The sequence below is a fragment of the Drosophila tropicalis genome, unplaced genomic scaffold, assembly GCF_018151085.1.
Source record: "Drosophila tropicalis isolate 14030-0801.00 unplaced genomic scaffold, ASM1815108v1 contig_694, whole genome shotgun sequence".
Taxonomy (NCBI): Eukaryota; Metazoa; Arthropoda; class Insecta; order Diptera; family Drosophilidae; genus Drosophila; species Drosophila tropicalis.
The window spans coordinates 3,476,164-3,499,804 of NW_027173176.1; the positions used below are offsets into that span (position 1 = coordinate 3,476,164).

Here is a 23,641-nt window from a genome sequence, read left to right on the forward strand (position 1 = left end):
AAAAACAGAAGAGAATGCTTTATGCTAGAGTTTTGATTATAGTAAATAACTCAAGGATGAGCACAAACAAACTCACATGATAACAAACAAAGAAAAGGCTGTTGAGAAATAGGTAAATATTTTGATACCCCAATAAGTATGCTATATAAAAGACAAGAGACATGTCCAAACATTATAAAAAATAGAAGAGAGGTGGAAAAAAAAAAAAAAAAAAAAAATCACTTGGGTACAAGATTTTCAAGATCATTTGTTCTTTATTTATTTTTATCTTTTGCCTGCTAGAGTCGCCTTTAAATTGAAGAGATCTTCTCTTACCGACTCTGTCTGACTCTTTATGCATACAATGGCTATAAAATCAATTCACTGGATCTACTTTAGGTGAATTTTTGCCCCACGGTCTTGTTAGTTCGTTTGGCCGGTTGCCTTTGGAATGGCTTCTGGTCATTTTGGCGACTCGCTGACGCCAACCAGGCCTTGCTGTCGTCCAGCCGCAATCGGCATTAATTTAGCGGAAGTAATGCGAGAAATTGTTATAGTCGCCCTGAAACATTACAACGACAAAGACAAAAAAAAACCCAAAAGAAAAAAAAAACAACACAAACAATATACCGAAACAGAAACAAAGTCGCCAAAAACCTTTACCCGATTGTGCTTTGTGTATTGAACTCGAAGGCTAATTGGTAAGTTGGTCATTCTGTTTGGTCTTCATATACGGAAAATACAAGAATATACATAGATATATCTTTCTTTTTTTCTTTTTTTTTTTTTTTGCAAAAGGGTTTTTTGCTATTTGTTGATATTTATTTTTATCATTTTCTTGGTTGGTTAAGTTTAATTTCTTGATTTTAATTAAATAAACATGCCGCCTTTTTATACTTTTAGCTTAGCGTTTTTATTACTTAATGCAATTTAATGGTTTGTGTCGTTGATGTTCTTGCCCCTGCTTGCCTCTTCTTTTTGCCTTGTTTCATTCATTTTCCTTGTTTGGTGTTTTTTTTGTTTTATTTTTCTTTCTGTTGCCTACAACTAATTGCCTTTTTGGTGGGTTTCCCTATCAAATCATCTTGTTTTGTTGTGAGCGTTTATCGTTAATGAAAGTGCCACATGGCACACATTTTGCTGTATTATGTTAATGTCATTATAACGTGATTTATACAAATATACGAATTTATATAACGGATATTTGCCTTTCGTTTTGATGACCTTTTCCACTATATCATAAACAATGAAGTTAATGGTTTAGATTTGGCAGCATAGAGAAATAAGATTAACTTCAAGATTTCAATGAAGCGTTCTTTTTTATTGTGGTAAAACTATGCGAGGGTTTTTGGTAAACTTATGAATATAAAGAATATAAAAGCGCGAAAATGTCGTCCCAACAAATATAAGAAATTAATTATGTCACCTAGAAGTAATACATATTTGGAACGATAGGAAGCAGAGAAAAGATAAAGGTTAGCTTAAGGTTTCAACTAAGTGAAGAGGAACAAAGAACAAGATTGCTTGAATAAATAAGTTGTTCCTTAGAAAAGCTCAATGTAAATTCAATTGCAAGGCTTAAAGAGAAGATAAGTTTCTTTTAATGTACGGCCTGTTCTGTTTTTATATTAAATCGAATGCTTTTCTTTCTTTCATTCTCTGTTTCCCATTTATACACATACACACAAATATATATAGACGAAAATTCGACACATATTTAAGCACTCATTCACACGTCTTGGCAACTTATTTAACAACTCAACTTAACTCAGCTCAACTCAACTCAATTCGACTCAAACCAAACAGTTTGTCTAGATCTTTGTACATTTTACATTGCTTCAGCTTTGAATGCAATTTAAGTATGTACTTCAAAAGCAAATGTTTTATAGAGCACCGACACATTTTCACATTTACACAAGAGCACTTTTCCGAAGCCCAAAAAAAAAAAAAAAAAAAAAATGAGGAAAAAAACCAAAAATTGAAAGAAAAGAAATGGAACCAAGAGGAGGGAATTGAGGATGGAGAAAAAAAAAGACACAAGAGGCAGTCAGTCAGTAAGACACAGAAGCTAGCAAGCATTCTCCAGCATCACTCGTAATTCCCATTTTATTTCTCTGTATTTCTCTCTCTTTCTCTATCTCGGCTGCCTCTCGTATTCTGTATTATTTAAAAGCCTAAAATCTATGAAGTGCGGTGCAAATATTTGAAATTGTTAAGGCAACATTTACCATGCCCGACTGCAGTTGACAAGAATATTTAATTTAAGCGAAAGAAGAAGAACGTTCACATTCACAATGAATGCAACACGAAGCAACTCAACCACATGGAGGATGTTAGGGTATTGAAAAGTTTGCATAGATTTTATGGAAATTTGTTAAATATGTTGCTTTATCTTGTTTGTTAAACACACTTGGCTGGGCTAATGATATACATGGAGTATTAGTTTAATATTTAAATCAAATGCAAATAAATGTTAGGGTATCATTTCGTTTAGTATATTTTGTTCTTGTTTTTTATTTTTTTGTTTTACTTTCGTTTCCTAAGGTTCTTTCTAGCTTTTCGCTCTTCTACTCACTACTTTCTCGTCAATGCCATTTCAGTTTCATCGTATGCTCCGCTTCCGTTTCCGGTTTCTCGTTTACATTTGTGTTAAATGCAAAAGTTGTAACTTTTTCTCAAAGTTTTTCATCTCTTCCTCTTGCTCTCTCTCCTACTTTCTCTCTCTCTCTGTCTCTCTGTCCCACTCTCTTCTTCTGTCTCTTGAAAAACTACGTGCGCAGCGTGCGGTCCCTTGCCTACGTATGTATGTTTGTAGTATGTTCCCTTACCTATTTCATTCATTCATTCCATTTGCCAATGCCATTTCCATTTTCATTTCTTCACAAAATGCAAGTCAAGCCGCCTCTATTTAGGGTCTATTTAGATTTTAAAAATTTAAAATGCTCTATTTACCGTAAATATTTTCATAGTAATTTACGCAAATTTACATAAATAAATAGACGTGCGGGTGACCAGTGAACTGAAGTGAGGGAGGTAAAGTTGTGGCGAGGTAACCTCATTTGAAAAATGTCAAACGCAGAGCTTTTTCCACACCCATTTAATGGGTGCGCCTACAAACACACACTCACACCAATATACACAAACACAAAGTCACTCACACAATTGCCACATTCAACGAAACGCAAAAGCCTAATGCCTAGTCCTAGCCATGGTCTATGGTCCTAGCTTTGGTTTTGGTTCTGCTTCTGGTCCTGTTCCTGTTTCTGTTTCTGGCCCGTTGTCGTTTGTTGGCCTAATAGCTTTTCTATAATTTATCATGCAATATTTATGGCACGCGCTTTTGTATCTAGGAATTATGCATATATTATTCAAAATGCTTTTCATAAACAGCCTGCACACTCTAAAAATATATAGAGGGTATATAAAAGGGGATATTAGTCAGACAATTTTACTTGTCTGCGTCTAAAATTAAACTTAAAAGACACTCAGCCATACAAATGCAATTTAAAAAATAATTTCTTGATAATAAAAATCGTCAATAAATTTAAACATTTTTGTAGGGAGTAAAATGCATCCTAGAGTATTAGATAAAATTTCAATGCCTTTTTATATCATTTACTACCAATTATAAAACTAAGAGATTTAAGATTAATGTTTAAGATATTCAATTATTCATTATTTAATTTAAGCGCAATTAAAAATTTTGCTTGTAGACTTCTTAGGAAGTTAATGTTTTCTATAACTTCTTTATTACCAAAGTTACTGAAGATCTGAAGATTAATTTTCTTCTTTAATAATAAATAACTAAATGTTTAATCTGTACTAAGTAGTCCCAGATAAATGTTTGTTTTCGATATTAAAAACTTTTAATTGTTAAGTGACTTGAATTTGATTAGATATTTCATTTGAGTAGCTCAAAATTTGAAACTTTTTGATTATAGGGCATATAACAATTCGATTGATGCAATATTTATAATTTCCTGTTTTTGTTGTTGCTGTTGTTGTTCATTTAACAAAAAGAACTGTCTGATATTTTATATTTATATTCTCTGACACTAAACGTTGTCGGCGTTTAGTTCTTTCAAACACAAGTTTTGTTTTTGTGTCCTTTGGTGGTCGTTTGAAAAATTGTTGTCATATTTATTGTATGTGGGAACTGAACTTTATGCTTCTAGTCCAAGTTAATTGGTAAATTTAAATTGAATAAATTTTTAATGATAGTGCAATGGACTTTTGGACTCATGTTCGTAGTCGGCATCGCCGTCGTCGTCGTGGCTGTCATTGCCGTCAGTATACAAAATGCATAACGATGTTTGCGGTTCAAAGTTGTCATGTGTTTTAGTCGTTCTATATGGTAGTTATATATTTTATGTTTGTGAGTATGTGTGTGTGTGTGTGTGTGTGGGTGTGGGTCTGTGTTTGTTGGGTCATTATTGGCGGTTTATAGTTGTTGTTTTTGGCCAGGGATTAAGCCGTTAAATGTAATGACTGCGATTTATATGGTCGCTAAACGTAATTGGCAACTAAAATGAGTACAAAATTGTATATACTTAAATGGTTTTAGAATTTTGTTTGATTAATTGATTGAGTTTTGAGCGAACATTGCAATCCAGTTTAGAACACACTCATTGGCCTGGAAAAAGAGAGAAAGAGGGCTAAGAGACACCACAACAATAACATCAACAAATTGTTATCACTTATATTGCATGGTATTTATTGATATAAATATCGACAACTTTACAAAACTTATCATAGAAAACTTTTTCAATAGCTGTATAGAATTGTTCTTCTATAGTCCTTTCTCTCGTTCACTCATTCCCGCTATGTCCGCATTTGAATTGTATGGCTTTTAACTTTTACCATAATGTCTTACGCTCACCTGCATTCGGGAGCGAGATGTCGAGAGAAAGTCTACTTTAAGTTTTAGCCGCATCCAATGCCATAAATGTCAATAGACCAAAAACCATTATACATAATACATGCCCATAGACCCACCCAGGAAAGCAAATGCAATGTTGCAGCTGCAGCTTGCTTGCAGATAGAGGCTAAACAATATTTCTCCATTACGGGACAATGGACAAAGGGTAAAAAAAAGAGATTTCCACCTTCTGTTTGCCACACTGTTACGTTCTCACCCTGTGACGACGACGACGACGACAAGTAGCACCTTTTTACCACCATCAGTTGAAAGTTTTGACTTCCCCTCGTCTCCCCTTGCTTGTCTTCTATCTACCTAACTGTCTGGTTCGTTGCCTACTTTTGTGTGCGGCGGCAAGTTTTTGCTTTCCCTTATTGTCCAAAAGAAGCAAAAAGAAAGTAGAATAAAAAACTTTAGCTGTTTGTTGCTAAATTGAATGCGACTTGCGTTTCCACACTCTCTCACTCTAAAACACTAACTCTAACTCTCTTTGTGTGTGTGTGTGTGTGTGCGTGCGTGCGTCCTTGTAAACAGTAAAGTCCTTGAAAGGTGCAAATTGTATAAAACAAATAAATGAAAAATAAGAGCAACCATTCTCGTTAAGTTGCTTGTTTCTGTCCCAGAGTTGAATTAAAATTGCAGTAGATTGTTTTTTTGATTAGATAACCCAATGTGAAAATACATATAATCAGTTGGCAAAGCTTTCAATTCAAATTACAATCGGCAGCACACATTTTATTAAGTCAGAAAATCACAAATCTGTATCTGTATCTAAATCTTTATATACAAATATACATCTGTGTCTTTGTGTGTGTGTCTATGTGTGTGGGCTCTCATAAACGAAATCATTTCAAATTTGCCATCTCTCGCATAAAAGTATGCTACACAAAATGTTGATGCAAATTCACCAATACATTTCGACAATGCCTATGCCAATAGATCTGCCAGAAAAGTTGTCAACTGCCAGTTGTTGTTGTTGTTGTTGTTGTTATCAACATAATTTGCCACATTTCACCTCCATCCACAAAAATACTTGGCACTTGAAAAGTTTCAGTCGACAGGAGCACAAACACACAAGCTCAACCCGAACAAGAACCCCCAAGGCTAGCCCCCATACCCATTCCTCCCTCTAATACCAAAAACTCGATTTATATGCCAACAAAATACACGTTATCATTGCCACACGTAAGCACATCGCAGGATACGAGGATTGAGGTTGGCAACAGATGAGGAATAGAGGCGGCAAGCACCACCATCAGATGGATTCATTCAACCAATCCCTCTAGCTCCCTCCTCCTATCATCCTCCTCCTTTTTTTTGAAAGGATGTGGTGAGGGAAAGAAGAGGCGTGGTTGACTACTGAATAGGCTTGCTGCTGCTCAGGTATGCCGTTTGCTCAAATCTGAAATTGAGCATGGAATTTGCGTAATATGTAGGCGTGCCTATGTGTGTGTGTGTCTCTTTGGCTCCTTCTGGCTGTGAGTGTGTTGTCGCATTTATAGCATGCAAATATGTGTGAAGGCATTTAACTTGTCTCTGCCTGTTTGTGTGTATATCTGTGTCTGTGTGAGTGTGTGTGTGGTGCTACGTGCTGCTTAACAAATATGATGCATACATCTAGCTGAAATGAAGGAATTTTCATTTAGTTTTTAGTCAAGGCATTGATTGGAATTGTAAATGAACTGAGAGAAACTTCTCAAAACTCCCACACACGCACACATATACGCACAAGCATACACATCGACACATTTTCAAGTTAATAATAGAAATATGTACATGTATGTAAAATACTACAAAAGAAAATGACGAAACGTGTCTCAATGTATATGTGTGTGTAATAAACTAGCCAAATAATCACAAAAAGAATTTCGAAAACATTTCCAAGAAATTAAAAAAATCTAGTTTGAAAATGGTTTATATAAGTTCTTTAATCAAGAAACAAAGAACTAAACTAGGATCAATACAGTAGTAACAAGTAAAAGTTGCTAAAGATTTTTATAAAATACTCTGCGATTTTAAAACTCTTTGCAAACATCAGTGACATTTATAAAATCTATTGAATTCTATTTCAAAACCTTTTTGGTAACTAAATTTGAAATAGTTTCAAAATAAAAATAGTCTTCTCTTTCTTCTCTTTGTTTTCTTTATTCATTTAGACATAAGTTTGCCTTAAATTGTGTTTTTCCTCCTCGATTAACATGTAGCCAAAAATTGATCTTGCAACATAATTTAAAGCCAATGGTTAACAAAAAACATGTATCTTAATATAAACTAGAACATCTTGGTGAGTGCTTCTCTTAACAAAACAATTTACGGACAAATTCTAGCTACAATTTAGCTGGCCCAAAATTGAAACCATGTTTGTGCATAGTTTAGCTATAAGTAATAGGATCTCTTACCGAATGAGTTGCTTACAACAATCAGAGACACGCACTGCTAATGATTTATGGTATATCGCAGGCATATCTAAGTTTCTGGGTAATTGTGTTATACTTCAGCCCAATCATATATCATTTTGTGAAGTGTTCTTGCATATGCCAACAACAGTTTAAGCCAAATCAGCTACCACTCTGCCACTGTGCCACGTTCTCTTGTTGCCTTTGTCTCTGTATATCTGTATCTCTGTGACTCTGCCATTGGCATTGACATATGCCACGCCTAAGTAAGTCCTAAGTATAAGAAACTATGTACACATTTCATTTCTTTGACACTTGTGAAAACACTGACAAACGATGAAAAGAAAGGAAAGAACGAATGCTAAGCTAAATCAAATTGCATATATATGCAAATCAATCAAGCTATAAATACATATGTAACACATCGATATACATATATGAAGAATATTTTTGCTATAGCCAAAAATTAAAAGAAAGCAAAAACTGGCATACAATTAAAATAATTAAAATAAACGTTTTCAATGATAACACAAAGGCAAAACAAAAAAAAAAGCGCTCAATGGTTCAAGCACTCATTCTCTCTTTTCCACATTGTCTAGCTATATCTGTTTCGCTCTCACTTTCTCTCTCTCTCTCTCTTTTCTCGATTTAAACATCATCGATGAAAATGCTTTTGTAATTATAATTCAACTCTTAAAATGCAAATGAAATGAAAACAAATATGGGGGATAAATTTTATATTTATTGCCAAGTGAAATAAAAACATTTTACGTTTCTATAGCAGGTTAAGAATTTATACATACATATATGCGATTAAAAAATATATATGTACCTAATATACATACTTACCTGTACATATAGATACATATATTATCGATATTTTGGCACTTTGGTTCTCTTTTTTTTATTACAGCAAGCTTTAAGAGCCTGCTGCTTTTCATTTTTATGAGCCAGGCAATTGCCTTTCAGACCGTTGGACTGAGCATTCGGTCAGAAAGAATTAAGAATTAAGCAATATATAGTTGAATTAAAAATTAAGCACTTGGCAAGTGTAATAGTTCTAATTTGCATGTTTCTATTATCTCCTTTTATTGATCTGTTTTATCTAAGCTTGCCTTATTCATTTTCTTTAACTTTAATGCTATTCAAAACCCACTAGATCAATCCATTACAATCATAGGTATATATCTATTCGTTTATCCATTTAACCTTTAACATTTTGATTCTGTAGTCCCAAAAGGGGAATCTAGCCATGCATAAACTTTTATAATCTTAACTTTTACTATTCATTTTTGGCATATCCTACAAACTCTTTCGAATTTTTTGGAGGCTTGGCCATCAAAAATTTCACACAACTCACTCTTGGCACTTCACTCATGTCCGCCGTTGTGGAGCATAAAAAAAGCGTTTACATTTCATTCATAAAATATCAATTACGTACATGTGTGACAGCTAAGCGTCATGTGCATGTGTGTGTGTGAGCCTGTATGGGTGTGGGTGTGTTTGTGTGGCTTTTGTAAGTCAAATCGATATTATACAAATACGTGAGGACATCAGAGTTCATTGCGTTAGGGTTGTCCTTTGTTTTACTTTTTTCCTCTTTATCCTATACTTTTCGGTATTTTTATACGCTTTCCAGATGGATTACATTTACTTTTAGCCACAAAAAAAAAAAAAACACAGCAAAAATCGATAATAATATGTTCGAGGCTTATTTCAGAAACCATCAGATCTAAATAGTATATGGTCGAGCAAACATAAAAATCAGATTAGAAATATTAATGACGTTTTACATTTTCACAGCATCGATTGACCATGTAAACCTAGAAAATGATTGTTTTATAAATAAAATCGAATCACATTTGATCAACAATAGAAAATCTCAACTCTCTTTAACTATATCGCAATATTTATAGAACCAAGTGTAGATTACAATTACGAAAATTGTAATAAAAAAAACATTTCTTTCGAACAAAGGATTAAACACTCTGAGAAAAGGTAAGGGTATTAATGTGACGTCATAGTTCCATGCTTAAACCCATATATGTAGATATATGTTTGTTACGTGTGTGTGTCTTGTTTTCTTTTTTTGTCTTTTGGGTCTGTGTGACATTTAAGGCCAATATGGCGCACACTACGCACACTTACACACACAGACATTTACTTATACACTGATGGAAATTTAACGAGTTGCCAGACAGGACACTCTCTTGTAATGCATAGCAGAAGCACATTATAATCAGCTGTCAGACAAGAACACTGTGAACACAGGATTCGAACTGCTCATAAACAACTCGTTGAAAAGTTGACGTGCTATAAACCAGATTTTCAATATACACACACATATATAAAGAAAAGGAAGACAACAAAAACGATAAACGTAAGCCTAAACAGAACATCATGAAAAGTGAACGTATACTTATGTATTTAAATATAAATTCATGATATATTCCAATTCAATTGCAATTATCAATGAAATGCAATTCAAGCGATTTTGCATTAGCCTGGATATTTAAATTTTCCTCATAAATTTTATTATAAGCCTGGCAATTTGCAAAAACAAATACCAAAAAATAAAGCCGCAAAAAAAAAATAATAATAACCAAAACCAACAACAAAAAAAAAACGAAAACCTCGAAAATATGTTTAAAATAAAATGGAAAAAGCCTCGCCTAATTGCAAACGAACAACAACGGAAAAAGGCTTTTGAACTAAGGCCCAGATTTGTACGTTTTTGCATTTGTATAACAACAAAATGAGACAGAGAGAATGAGAAATTGAGTGAGTGAGAGAGCAAAACAAACTGCCATATTCACTATTTGCATTTTGTATAAAAAGCAGACAAATTAGTTTTGAAGGGTAGAGACCAAAGAATGTTTTGTCGAAATTTAATATTAATGTTTGGGATTTGCCTTTTTCAAGAAAAATATAAAGAAACTTACACACACACACACACACACACACACGCATACACGTAGAATGTGAAGGACCCCTGGGGTGGTGGCAGGACGAATGAAAGCGAGGACATCATGGGGCAAAAAAGGACGACCCGTTTAGCCATTTGCCAGCCAATTGTGTATCCTCCACATCCCTCGTCTTCATTTTCCTGCCGTTGACTGTCTGACAAGACGGAAGGAAGAAATTTTCAACACATCAGCGCAATCTTTGGCTACAAAACTTGCCTTTTTACCCTGCCAGACTTCCACCTTTCTGCTTTGCCATCTTCTTTGGCTTTTTACCTTCTTTTTTATTATGACTCCGAAAAGGGTCGCCTACCTGTTAGGTTATATCGCTTGTGCTTTTGCTGTTTTTGTTGTTATTATTTGCCTGCTTGTTGACGTTGTCTGGCCTTTATAAAATATTTATTACAGCCACGTCATTCCGATGACTCTCCCCCTGCTTGCCCACTGCATTCCCATCACCCATTTTCATGATCTCTCTCCCGCACCAAGTTCCCTTTTCTTTTTTTTTATTAACATGTTAAACAAAAATAAGGCCAAGTGAAAAAATCAGAGCTGACAGCAAGAAATATGATGAAAAATTACTCGATTTCAATGGATTTCGTATAGGTTGTTCGCTGTCAGTTAAGTGCTGGAAATTTTCTTAAACTGGATCATCCGATTTATTTGAAATTTCTACTTAAAATTGCATTTGGGGGCAAAAAAGAAGGCAGACTAAACGTTAAAGCAACTCATTCTGAATTTAATTCTATACATTGTTATTCTTTTCTTTCTTAAATCTTTGTATACTTTTCATTTCCCAACTTGCATTTCTTTTATTGACTTTCTTATATTCTTTGAATGGGGTTTTTTATGAAAATAACTATTTGCGCCTTAAGATTTATTACAATTTAATATTTTAAAGTCTTTTGAACGATGCATTGAACAATCTTTTTCATAGTCTGCTTCTGACATTATCTGTTACATTGCCCTTTGGGTTATATGCCATGATAATTCATAAGCTGATTCTGACATATTCTGCTCATATCTGCTACATCAACTGTTGCCAGCTGATGTCGAAAGCCCAGAGGGCTACTACCATCAGAGAGAAGAAGGGAGAGAGACAATGAGGGGGTCGTAGAGAAGGAGAACTGCAACTTATTGCACAATAATGATTTACAATGCATAGTTAATGCGTTTTTAATGAGTGCCTGCATATATACTGGTATAATAAAAAGTTATGTGCTCGTGTGCGCTCCAAAGTATGCAGCAGAAAACTTGTCACCAGAGATTTGAGCTTCAGTTCACCTCGCTTGCAAACTGCAGCCACAGTCACAGCCACAACCTCAGCCACACAATGGCAAAGTTCGTTTCGTCGTCTTGCCGCAAAGCCGCCTTAAGCGTTGCAAACTTCTCTTCTGTTGCATTCAGTCATTAACATTAAAGACATTCCATGTTGGTTGAGAGCACAAAAAAAAGTACAACACACACACACGCACACACATAAAAAGTAAGCAAAGTTCCCGTTTGTTGCTTCACCTCCATGTACCATGAACCAACAGCAAAGCGACGATGGCACCGAAACACTGCAGGGGCACATAAATAATTGAGTGGCGCCCCAAAGTAGGCAGCAAAGTGCTGCAGACTGCAGGTGCCACAGCCAGTTCCAGTTCCAGCGAATGTTAAAATTGGTTAGCACACACACACAGATGGCAACAGCGAAGGCGTTGCTGGGTCTTTTAGAGAGGAGAGGAGAGTTTCGTTCATGCTCTTTAGTTATGCGAATACCCAAAGTTACTTAAATGCGTCACGAAAAAATGCTTAGACCAGCTGTAGGCCACAAAATTTGATGCCAAATTATAATTAGGTAATTGTCAAAATGTTAATCACAACCGCCAAATAAAAACAAACACAATGTCCCTCTAGTGACCCCTAAAGAAATTACCTAGCAACGCAAAATTGCCACCTCCACCAAACGAAAGGCAAGAACACGAAAAAAAAAACACATAAAATTTAACATAAAATAAAATAAAAAGAAACGAAATAAAGAAAAAAAAAAAAAACCACATAACAAAACAACAAAGTAAATAAAGAAACCAACATTTAGGCAATAAAAATAACAAGCCGCATCAATTTTTAAAGTTATTCCTAGCCAAGATACACACACTTCCCAAGCCTCCATACCCATCGAGATGAAACAATAAAAACAAGAAAAAAAAAAACACGCAGCGGCAACAACAACAAGAAATATAATTGCCAAAGGCATCTTTAGCCTGGACATTTTATGGTTTTCGATTACCCTTAACCATTTAAACTGAAAAGGTATATTAAAAATCATAGAAAATGTAAGACCTCACACAAAGAAGAAACATTTTTTATATTACAGCAAGAAAAAAAGAGCCTTAAAATTAAAAATGAAAGTATTTTTCATTATAAATACAAGACTATAGGGTATTTTGCAATTCGAATTCGAATACATAAAATCGTATTTTTTTTTTTTTATTTTCTTGTTTGTACTTTGTAAAAGAAAAGACAATTTACTTGGGACATCGTTTTAAAGTTGTCGCCAGGGAAATTTTTGTATGCCAATAAAAGAATAAGAAAAATGAACAAAAAACAGCGAAACTTGAAAACGATTCCAAGAACAATGATTGTTTCCCAAAATCAGAAATATAAACATATTCCTACACTTTACTTAAAATAAACACTTTTTGGCATCTCATGGCAACCTATGAAACTGGCATTTTCTAGCCTGCCATAGCAACCCTTTGGCATATTGTTGATTTTCAAATAGAATTCAAATATTGAACATTTTATAAACAACAGGAAGTTCAATATGAATATTAGCTCGACAGTTTGGTAAGTTTTTCAATTTTAATTAAAAGAGAAGTATAAAATGTATATATTTATTCAGTTGGTGTAATATCTGGGATGCACGGACCATTACAAATGTTGGCCCCGATGTTCTATGCATACGGCAGGGCAATGTGGCCAAGTTTATACATATGCCAACGTTAACAGTCAATTATTTCAAGGCGGAGACGACCACAACTGGACTGTATATAAGCATCCTTACCGGACACAATCGTTTCCCGCTGTTCGCATTCACCGAAAGTGTACTCCGACCACAGATTTTAGTTTATAAATATCCGGAAATGGTTAGATTCAGTACAATACCATGTAAGTTGAAACCTTTGTAATATTTACCAACCTTTTCAAATCCACTGTTAGAGCAAATGGCAGTTGAAACATGTCCGTTTGTTGTCCCTTTAGTTTTGGAGGCTTACCTAAATCGATTTACTGCTAGGTTAACGGATTAAACATTTTAATTCAAATTTAGTATCTTTTTCTTTTCTTATTTAGCTCATCAGCTTACATATACGGAAATACGTTTCTCAGAATATGATTTAATAGTGTGTGTTGGTGGCTATCCCATGTATCCGCTGTGTGTATACAATTATCGTACTGGAAATTTGATATTAGAACAGCCGACTAGAATTCCCTCATTCCATTACTCTTTGGCCCTGAGTAATGGTAATCTGCCGACAATTGTGCAATTTTATAAGCAAGAAATGAGCATTATATGCTACGAAATGTGTTTCATTGAGAAAGAATCATATTTGCATAAAGTATCCGAAGTGGAATTGGGTAAAAGTTATATTAAATCATCGCCGCACTTTATGTGCTTTGGCGATGATAATGGTCTCTATGTGGTTAATGATTACGGTGAGTTCTCACAAATTGATGTCGCTTGTTTTCTGATCAAATCACGGTGGGCACCCAAATTGGAGAGTACGGAGCATTTACTTGTGATGGCACGACCGCATAGTTTGCTTTCACATCGCAATGGTTTCCTTATCTCGAATAGCACACATGCCTACTATTTGAAAAAGAAGGGTAGTCAAGGACTTACCGTCGAATGGAACATCGATCACCGATTGCGTGATGTCAATATGTTTGTTAGTAATTTGAATGGTGAAATCTATGCCGAAAGCCAATTGGGTGGCATTAAACAAATAATGGTCGAGGAAGATAGGGGCGCATTGTCAACTGTTGTGTATACCGGAGATCCAGTGATAGCATTCCGTATACTTCAGGGCCTGAAAGAGGAGTGTGTTGTGCTCTTGCATACCGATAAAGTGGCCATGGTTGATCTCCAGAAAGGACACACATTGTGTGAAGTGCCCGTTAGAAGTGCATGCGCCATACACTCTCATCGGCTTATTCCCTATGTAATAGTTGGCACTTTGGATGGACGTCTCGTTTTGATACACTTTGAGAAGCCAACCCAGGGGAATGTTTTGTGTGAACTGCAAGCGGAAACGGCAGCTGTCTTTGCCATGGACTATCATGACAATTGTGTAGTATTTCAGGATCAAGCCAAAGCTTTGCATATTGTCAATGTGGAATATCGTCCACCGAAAATGACACATTACTTTGAGATGAATGACGATGAGTTGATTAAGAAAGTCTTTATACAAAGTTTCCTCTTGGTTGAAGGACCTCGCCTACTTGTCTGCATTGCACGTGATCCGACCATTAAGCCGCCGGGTTATGCCAATGAAATATGGATTTATAGTTGGTCACGTGATAAGCGTTTACATAGACGTGATTTCGCTCTTCCCCATGATTATGTGTCGTTTTGTGTTCAACCGCCCATGGGTCGTTGGGAGCAAATTGAGATACTGGCAGCTGTGATGGATAGTACCATCTTTGATCAGTACCTTCTCAACGAGAAGAATGAACTGCAATTGGTGGCATCAACAAAAACTCCTCATTTTGGTTTCATTATTGGTCTCGGCATGACAAAACATCTATTGACCTGGGGCGTTGACGGCATTATGGTGCATTTTCGTCAACACAAACGTGCTAAGAAACCATTCATGATATCCCGATTCCTTAAGCTGCTCTTTACTCCCAAATATTTGATTAAAGCCAAGGAGTGCTTCAATTCCAAGTAAGTTTTTACCCAAGTTCGTTGAGTATATTCCGGTTTCACAATCTTTGTTTATATTTTTCAGATTCTTTATCATTCTGTATTCGAATCAGACTTTGCGGGTTATGCGTTTACCCAGTCTAGCGGATAATGTACGCGAAAATATCGAATTAAAGTTGCCATTTGAGGAGGAAAATTATATACAACAAACGGGTTATTATATAACAACAATAATACCCATATCTGTTAAAATGGAAGTCAAAGAGGATTTCAGTAAAGCGGATTATTTTAAACGTGACAAAGTTGTTGCCTTGATCAAAGAATTTTCTGCCAAAGTGACGTCTCTAATTGACTATGATATGGCTATGACGGGTAAAAGTCAGGGTATATTTAAGAAATTCTGTTTCAATTACGCCTGGCTGGATGCCCTTACCGAGGAGGCTCATAAACTGTGCGCCTTGGAACGTGAATCACTCGAAAGGGCCATACGGGATCAATCGCGTATTAGGGATTGGATAATGCGCCTAGTAACCCGCGATGCTGTTAACATCAATTATAAAGTTCGTTCCATATTTGCCGATGCGAATTTCGAAAGTTTTGGCATGCAACGTAAACCGAATATGAAGGAGTTTGATAAATATCGTTTCTACGATTTAGAAGACCATATGAGATTATCAATTCTATCCATGGAGGATATGGATGAAACTGCACTCGCTGCCCAATCGGGTCATGGTCAGAGTAGATCTCTGGTTGGTGATGAAGAGGAAGCTGGTGGTGAAGAAGAGGATGAGGAGGATATGAAAGGTTTCCATGAGATGAAACCATTTGTGGTCGAAGGCCCTAGCGTGTATGATCATATAATGGCACCAATTTTCCAATTGCAAAATAAAAATCTAGTCACATCGAATCAAATCTTTAATGATAATTGCAAAATACAGTATTATCTAAATGATCCGCTCAAGCAGGAGTTCAATAAACTATTCCATGAGGCTCAGCAGCTGAAACGTGAGACTATCGATAGTGTCCTTAACACCAATGGTGTGCTAATTAAAATCTATAATAACATGAATATAATGCTACGTCTCTTGAATATGGATCAGTTTGCACCACCAGAACTATCTGTGCCAACATTGGCCAAAGATGAGGTTATCAAATCGATTATGCAGGTCGATGATTCTGAAATCAATGCTGTCAATCGTCGCAAACGTAAAACCATTGATACAGGTGGCAAAAAGGGTCGCCTTCTACTCTGGTCTGTGGAATTTTGGGCTCGAGCTTTAATTGTCATGATGGACGGTGTAATTGAGAAACTTTGGGAGGAGGAGATCAAAAAGGATATACCAGTTCCGGAATTCGTATTAAAAAAGCAGCCACATGAATACTCACTAGAAGATCAGAAAATATTCCGTGCCTACGAAGAGGCAGTGAATCAGCTAAACGAGGATCGTGCCAAATATTTGCGCATTCTTCGTGACAATGAAGCAAAAACTTTAGATCAGAAAGCCCAGCATATCCTTAAACTTAACAAACGTGTTGCCGAACTTATGCTATTGAAACTAAAATATGATTTCGCCCTCAAGCAGAACCAAGTGCGTTTACTCAATTTGAAAATAATTAATTTCTCTCGAGTACAAATACGTAAACGAGTTCACATGTTTCGTGGGGACATTGATAAACTAAATGAGTATATAACACGTTATTGCAATTTACTCGAATATTGGGATAAGGCTCTGGTTGATGTTAAGACGCGCCTGGAGACACAACAGACAAGAGATCGAGCCATTGAGAGACATTTTCGTAGTAACTTTCTCAACACAGTGCCACATGCCACACATGAGATGACAAAACTATTTAAAAGACGCCCGAAATTACCAACGAAACTATTCAGTTCTGCATTAATTTGTATTGAGGCATCGCATAAGCTAAGTGGCAAACAGGCTCAACGTATCGCATTTCCACTGCCCAAAGATATTTATGATTTCTTGGCTAATATCGATGAGATTGATTTACACAAGTACTGCCCACCCCAGGTGGACCTTAAGTGTTGGGAATCATTTGTGAAACTGAGACGACAGAAAATTGAAAGTGAATTGCGTCTCAAGGGCATTGGTTATCAGATGTTGGATTGTCAAAGCTATTTGAATAATCTCACAAAAGATGTGGCTGGCCTAAAAGAGTCAAAGACTGTAACGCAAAAACATATGGAGGATAGCACTCAGAAATATGTAAGCAAAAGTTTATACAATTTAAAAGATTAATTCTAAATTGACGGTTTTGTTTTCCAGTTAGAAGTAATGAGGAATATGACACTCCAATTAACCATATCATTGGGTCAAGTAGAAATATCCGTAATGGGCACAACAACTTCCCTGTCAAATTCTGTGTTGATGCATGTGGACGATATCAATGAAGTAAATCATTTGATAAAGGTAAATATATATGTACATTATAAGCTTTTTCTATTAAATAGCCTTGATTTTTTTTTTTTCAGGATGCTGGCAATAAGAAAATCAAAGCCATGCAACGTGTAGCCATATTTCGGAGACAGGTGATCTTTAAGGAATGGGAGCACAAGTTGTTTAAAGTTAATATTGCCTATCTCAAGTATATGCTCGATGCCATTGAGAAATGTAAGGTGACCATAGAATTTCTTAATATTTTACGTAATTGGGAAAAGGTCAAGGCAGAGCGTCAAAAATTTATGGCCGCTGGGGCCATAGAACGCGTAATTGAGCAAAAAATAGGAGCTTTTCGAAAGCAAATTGAACGCATGTAAGTGAAAAATCAAAAAGGATTGTAAAAAGAGATGGTTAATTATTGTTGTCTCTTTAGAAATGTCAAAATCGATCATCTAAAGGCCAGCACATTGGAAATCAAACGTAGTAATCATGCCATTGATTTGAAAATTGAACGTTTCAAGGTTGATATGACATTTCAGAATACCCTGAGGGACACTATGATGGAAGAGCGACGCGATCGAGAGCAGCGCGAAAGGTAAGGAAAAATCGGAAGCTATTAAAGTTTCTGTATGCTCTTCTTTTTTTTTCTAGAATGGCCCAAATAAAAACCCACCGCCAGTTAATGGAGAATGTACGTCGACGTTATGCTCATGTCTTGGAATTGCAAACAATTTTGGAACTACTACGTTTACGTACATATCCCACATTGGGACCTCCGTTACCCCAATGTCATCCGCCAGTGCCCGAGCATATATTAAGTTCAATGCTTTAATAGGGGAAATGTAAATAAATTTCGCCTAATTCATATAACTTATCAATTTTAATTAGCCCTAAACTACAGCCCAGACAGAGTCGCAAAGTTTTACCTACTTCCCCAAGCACTCCGCTTGCATCAAAGAACATTGCTTCAAATGAAAATTTATTAGTGGCTGTTGGTTTTGTTTCTTCTGTTATATGTGTGTATTTGTACCCTAAGTCATAAATAGGTATGTGCAAATTCGATCACATCTAACCGGTGAGGTCCATATCAAAAACCCACTCGCCTTTTCTAACCTTTGCAGTCCTTACTTATTCTAACCTTACCTCCCATTGACATCCCAAACTTTAAATTTTTTGGTAATTCTGTCCCCTATAATCCAAAGACATTCAAGGGTATCGCGACTTTCGGTGACCTTTTCACAGTTAGCCTGCTTTCTGGTTTGGGTTTCTATAGCCACTTAATTTTATTTGTTTGTGTCTGGGAAAATTACTAAAAGCCAAGGAATAAAGTCATCTCTTGGCTGTTCTCGAGTGGAAAATAAACTTGTTGGCCCAAAAATTTCACAGCTCAAATGATTGGTGGTGGTGGTTGGTTGGATAGAACCGCCTTCGGTTGTGGGTTTTAGGGATCTCTGGTGGGTGTAGCAAAGAAGCCAATAACTAAACTGAGCAGACAAAGTCGACGCGTCGCGCAATTTTCAGCAACAAAATTTTACATTAAATTGTTTTAATGGATTGCACTTCAAACTACCAGCAAACACCAAAAACAGATGCGGTTGAAACATAACGAAATTACGAAAAAGTACAAGTTGAAGAAATTAAAGCTACAGTTTGTAGGTGAAATTGCAAATTGAACTTTATTTCATTTTCCCATTTTCATTTTTTTTTTTTTTTTAATTTCTCGGTTTTTATCTAAGGAAACTTTACATTTATTTTGGGCATTTATCTGGCAGAATTAAAGGTCTGATAAAATTTAAAAAAATTATATTTTTAAGCCTCCTGTTAATGACCGGACTATTGTAAACAATGGATTCGACTCCAGACACATAAATAATATTGATATAACAAAATTATTATACAAAATGTAAATAAAACTTACAGCAGACTTAAACAAACATCAGCTTTAATAATAAACAAAAAAAAAATACAAAAATTCACACATAAACAAATTTGGTAAACGAATTGACAATGTTCCAATGAAATTGTTTGCTATCTTTACACAAATTTTATTTGAACGCATTAAATCGTCATCATCATCTTTTGAGCGTCATTCAAGTCAGGTCTTATCTGCGTTTTGTAGTTTTCTTAAGTGTTCAAAGTATAAAACTGTACATTTTGTTGGCGTAGTAGGTCAATTAAAATAAAAATGCTAATCATCACGTGGACAAAAAAATCAATAGTCAATTAACAAAACAAAACAACTAACTACAGAGATCTCGACCTTAAGACGTAATCCATTACTTGGAAGCCAGCAGACGATGACATAGGGCGCCTTGGCTGGGGTAAATGATCCCAAAAGGCGATGACTTCATCATGATTGTTTCATCTGCCAAAGTGTTTTTACTATTTTATTTTTAGAGCCTTGAAAGGTTTACAAAATCTACATCTATATATAATTATATAATATATAAGTATATATTTGCTTATCATTACATTTAAAATATACATCAACTTTTAGAATTCAGCACATAAATATACATACAAATATAGAGCACCTTATCATTAGTTTTGAAAAAATAAATTAAATAATTCTTATCTCTGGCGTCCGCCAGACTCTGACTCCACGTGTTTGTTTTACTTACCCGTACCATAGACGGAAGCTGTTTAAACATTAAACAATGAACTCACAAAAAAAAAAAAAAAATAAGAGAAAATTTAAGCAAAATACAGAAAAATCGAAAAGAAGCCGTTCAAATACCCTTGCAAGTTTTTGAATAGCTCTGTTATTTAAAAATTTGTTCTGGTAGGATACCGCGCTGATCTAGACGGACGAATATACTTAGTGATGTGAAATCTTTTTGTCGTGAGATGCTTTCCTGTAAGAGGTGCATATTTCTAATCAAAATGTATATACCCTTGTTACAAGGGTATAAAAATAAACAATATCTGAGCATATATAAAAGGCTTTCCATTAACTGATTATCAACAGTTATTAAGTCGCCATATAATTGATCTGACAAGATGTCAAAAGTAATACTTATTCTGGTTTTAATTGCTTTAATCGCTGTGAGTAGCTAATAATATTCTTTTATGTATTTTTTAATTATTTAGTTGTGTTTTTCTTTTTTACAGTTTTGCAGTGCCGACGATTTGGGCGATGCAGTTAAAGCCCTAGTTGGAGATATTGAATACAATATTGATACTGTTTCACAGATACTTAAAGATGGTCTTGGCGAGATTACAGATACGTTGTAAAAAAATGAATTAAAAACTGTAAAAAAACAACTATTTAAATTTCTTAAGTACTACAATCGGGTGATTTGGATTCTAGTCAGAAGTTGTTCCAACAAAGCCAAAAGCCTCAGATGAAATCATATTCATTGACGGATATTTAATTATATAGTTTTTCTTAATTTAAATTCTGCAGACATATTTCAAAAACCCAGGTTCGCTAATTTTCTTATTATTAAATGTTAGGAAAATATCATAGTAAAAGTTTAAAAAAAATTGTTGAGTTTTCTTTTTCTTTATGCATTTGAAATTTTCGCACAAATTTCGTTGAGCAAATTCAAACACTTTCTTTTGGAATTTCATGGGGAGCGAGGAGGGTTCCTTGAGTAAAATTGATCAATTTCGATCTTTTGGTTTAATAAGTAATGAACGTGCTTAGCTATTAGCTATTATTAATAAGATTTTCATGAAATAGATACCGTTATCCAATATTTTATTTACTAGGTGCGAATTGAACGGCCAAAAATTTTGAATTTAATTTGCCTGTCTTTATACAATACAGGCCTTTCGAACAATTCTGGTAGCCATATCTTCAAGAAAATCAGTCTGTCTTTTGCATACATTTTGGCGGCTTTGGTGTAGCATATTACCTTTCGTTTGCATGGTACAATCCACTCTAATATATTAAGATTCTTTGCCTTTTAGGTAATATTTAACCAACCAAATAATAGTATGATGCTATCAATTCCATCACACTATTAAATATTTAACATATTTGGTTTCTATGAGAACTTTCGATAGCCGAACAAGAAAAGAAGTAGAACTCTGTGTCCCTTTATAGGTATGTGAGTAATTCCATCCGGCTAACTCCAAGGTGATATAAAGGCCTTTAGTATTTTAAGGTTAGATATACATATGTACAAACAAATGTACTTCATATGGACGGAGTATGATTGATATTAATATTAATAACAAGGACTATTAAGGAAGTTCATAGAATTACAAAACAGTTTATTACTAAAAAATTTAAACAAACATTTTGATTTATCATGTTCATACATATTATCTGTATATGCATATATATTTGCCATAGCATTTAAATTTGGCATTGTTAAAATCTTTCTAGGCACACTGTTTTCAAAGGTTCATCTTATCAGCGACAAGCCGATTCTCTGTCCGGGCGACTGTGTCGCAATAAGAGCTAACTTTTTAACATAATTCGGAATAGCGCAATCAGTAGTAAACAGAACCTTCAGCTGTTTAGACCTCTGTATAAATTAATTAACAAATCCAAATCCCACTATTAAAATGGCAAAACTTGCACTGATCTTTGTTATCGTTTGTCTATTCGCTGTAAGTTTTGTGGTTTACGTCATGCCTACTGGGAATAAGTAATGTGATTTTTTTTTTTTTTTTTTTTAGCTATGCATGGCAGCTCGCATTCCTCGTGAGGAACCAACTACAGTCAATCCTCTTCAACAAATTATCAGTAAATTACAAGAAGGATTTACTCCTGAGAAGCAAGAGGTTTGTGTAAATTTAAAGCTAAATTGTGTACAGCTTTTCAACTAATTGACTATGGAAAAATTATTGGCAATCTTTTTAGGAGTTGAAGAAAAAGGGGCAAGAGATTCTCGAGCAACTTGTGGATGGGGCTCGGCAATTGTCGGACAAGCTGAACGAGTCAATCAAAACATTTGAAGTAAAAGCATAATAATCTATCATCCCATGTTTAAAATAATATAAAAAGAATTTAAAAAATTAATACATATAATTAAAAAAAAAATAGTTCCAGTAATTATTTATTTAAGTGGAAAACAAAGAATTTAATCACAACGTTTATACAATTTTGTTCTCGCTTGAAAGTGTAAATGTCAGAACGAAGTCAAATTTTGTTATCCACAGATTGTTGAATAATGTTATCCACTGTTAGGTATGTGTTGGTGGGATTGACTTTTTTAAACGATATTTAGAACTAGCTGCAAATGCATCAAAGAACATTGTTTAAAAATTTGTTTGAAATTGTTCATATCTTCAATGTGCAAGAGGAGTTTCTTTCAGACTCTAATCTGAGCCCTTTTTTAGTACGTAGATACTAGAATTTTGTTATCTCACATGCCATTAGGTTCAGACTTCAAATTTGTTTGATACTTTCTAAATGAATACATAAAACCTTACTATGAGTAAACAATTCTTTGACTTTGCAGAGCAGATATTTAATACTATCATAAGAATTAAATTTTACCATTCGATGTGTTTATGTATATAGAAACTCAAAGTTAAAAATGGAAATAGAAACTAGATAAATGATACTATAGTATGAGGCAAACGAGCAACCAGTGGAGAAAATAAAAAACGAAAAGCAAAGAGAAAATGAAGCGACACCTGTAAAATATTTGTCACTTATTTTGCACACCTGTCTGAACACCATGAGGAAATGAGAGTAAGAAACCGTGGCCTGGTGACGTGAATGTAATAGGGATAGGTAAAAGCCATACATGAATAATGTATTGGCTCCTTTGCAAAAGCACATTTTCCACATTCCACACCCAATCCGCCACGGAATACAAATGTCTATATGTACCAACACATATACATTTCAAGTATGTACAAATAATATCAAAGTGGATTTTTGCTTTCCATTCAGGCGTATCGTTTTTCGTTTTTACGAATGGTGGGAAACTTAAAAGGAAATCGGTTTGAGTAAGAATTCAACGATAATGCCAAATTGTAGTTTAGACACATTTTTTTTCATACCATTTATTGTCAGAGTTTTTGTCAATTTCTTTTGCATTGTAGTGTGAAATTTGTAAATGTTATTTCTTTATTTAAAAAAAGGAAACACCATCGAGTCATACATATGT

The 23,641-nt window shown here is 34.9% G+C and overlaps 1 protein-coding gene and 2 long non-coding RNA genes across 3 annotated transcripts; all 3 read left to right on the forward strand.

Moving 5' to 3' along the window:
• Positions 1 to 13,058: 13,058 nt before the first annotated feature.
• On the forward strand, positions 13,059 to 18,437 carry LOC137579059 (uncharacterized). Its single transcript, XM_068292740.1, has 8 exons — positions 13,059 to 13,091; positions 13,147 to 13,412; positions 13,596 to 15,189; positions 15,254 to 17,393; positions 17,454 to 17,597; positions 17,660 to 17,940; positions 18,001 to 18,162; positions 18,219 to 18,437. The coding sequence occupies exons 1-8, from the start codon at positions 13,069 to 13,071 to the stop codon at positions 18,397 to 18,399; spliced, it is 4,791 nt and encodes a 1,596-aa protein (XP_068148841.1). The 5' UTR covers positions 13,059 to 13,068; the 3' UTR covers positions 18,400 to 18,437.
• Positions 18,438 to 20,541: 2,104 nt separating this feature from the next.
• On the forward strand, positions 20,542 to 20,831 carry LOC137579266 (uncharacterized). The gene is made up of 2 exons (XR_011032790.1): positions 20,542 to 20,612; positions 20,679 to 20,831. It is a non-coding gene; the product is annotated as an uncharacterized lncRNA (long non-coding RNA).
• Positions 20,832 to 21,977: 1,146 nt separating this feature from the next.
• LOC137579265 (uncharacterized) lies at positions 21,978 to 22,575 on the forward strand. The gene is made up of 3 exons (XR_011032789.1): positions 21,978 to 22,130; positions 22,200 to 22,304; positions 22,384 to 22,575. It is a non-coding gene; the product is annotated as an uncharacterized lncRNA (long non-coding RNA).
• Positions 22,576 to 23,641: the final 1,066 nt, after the last annotated feature.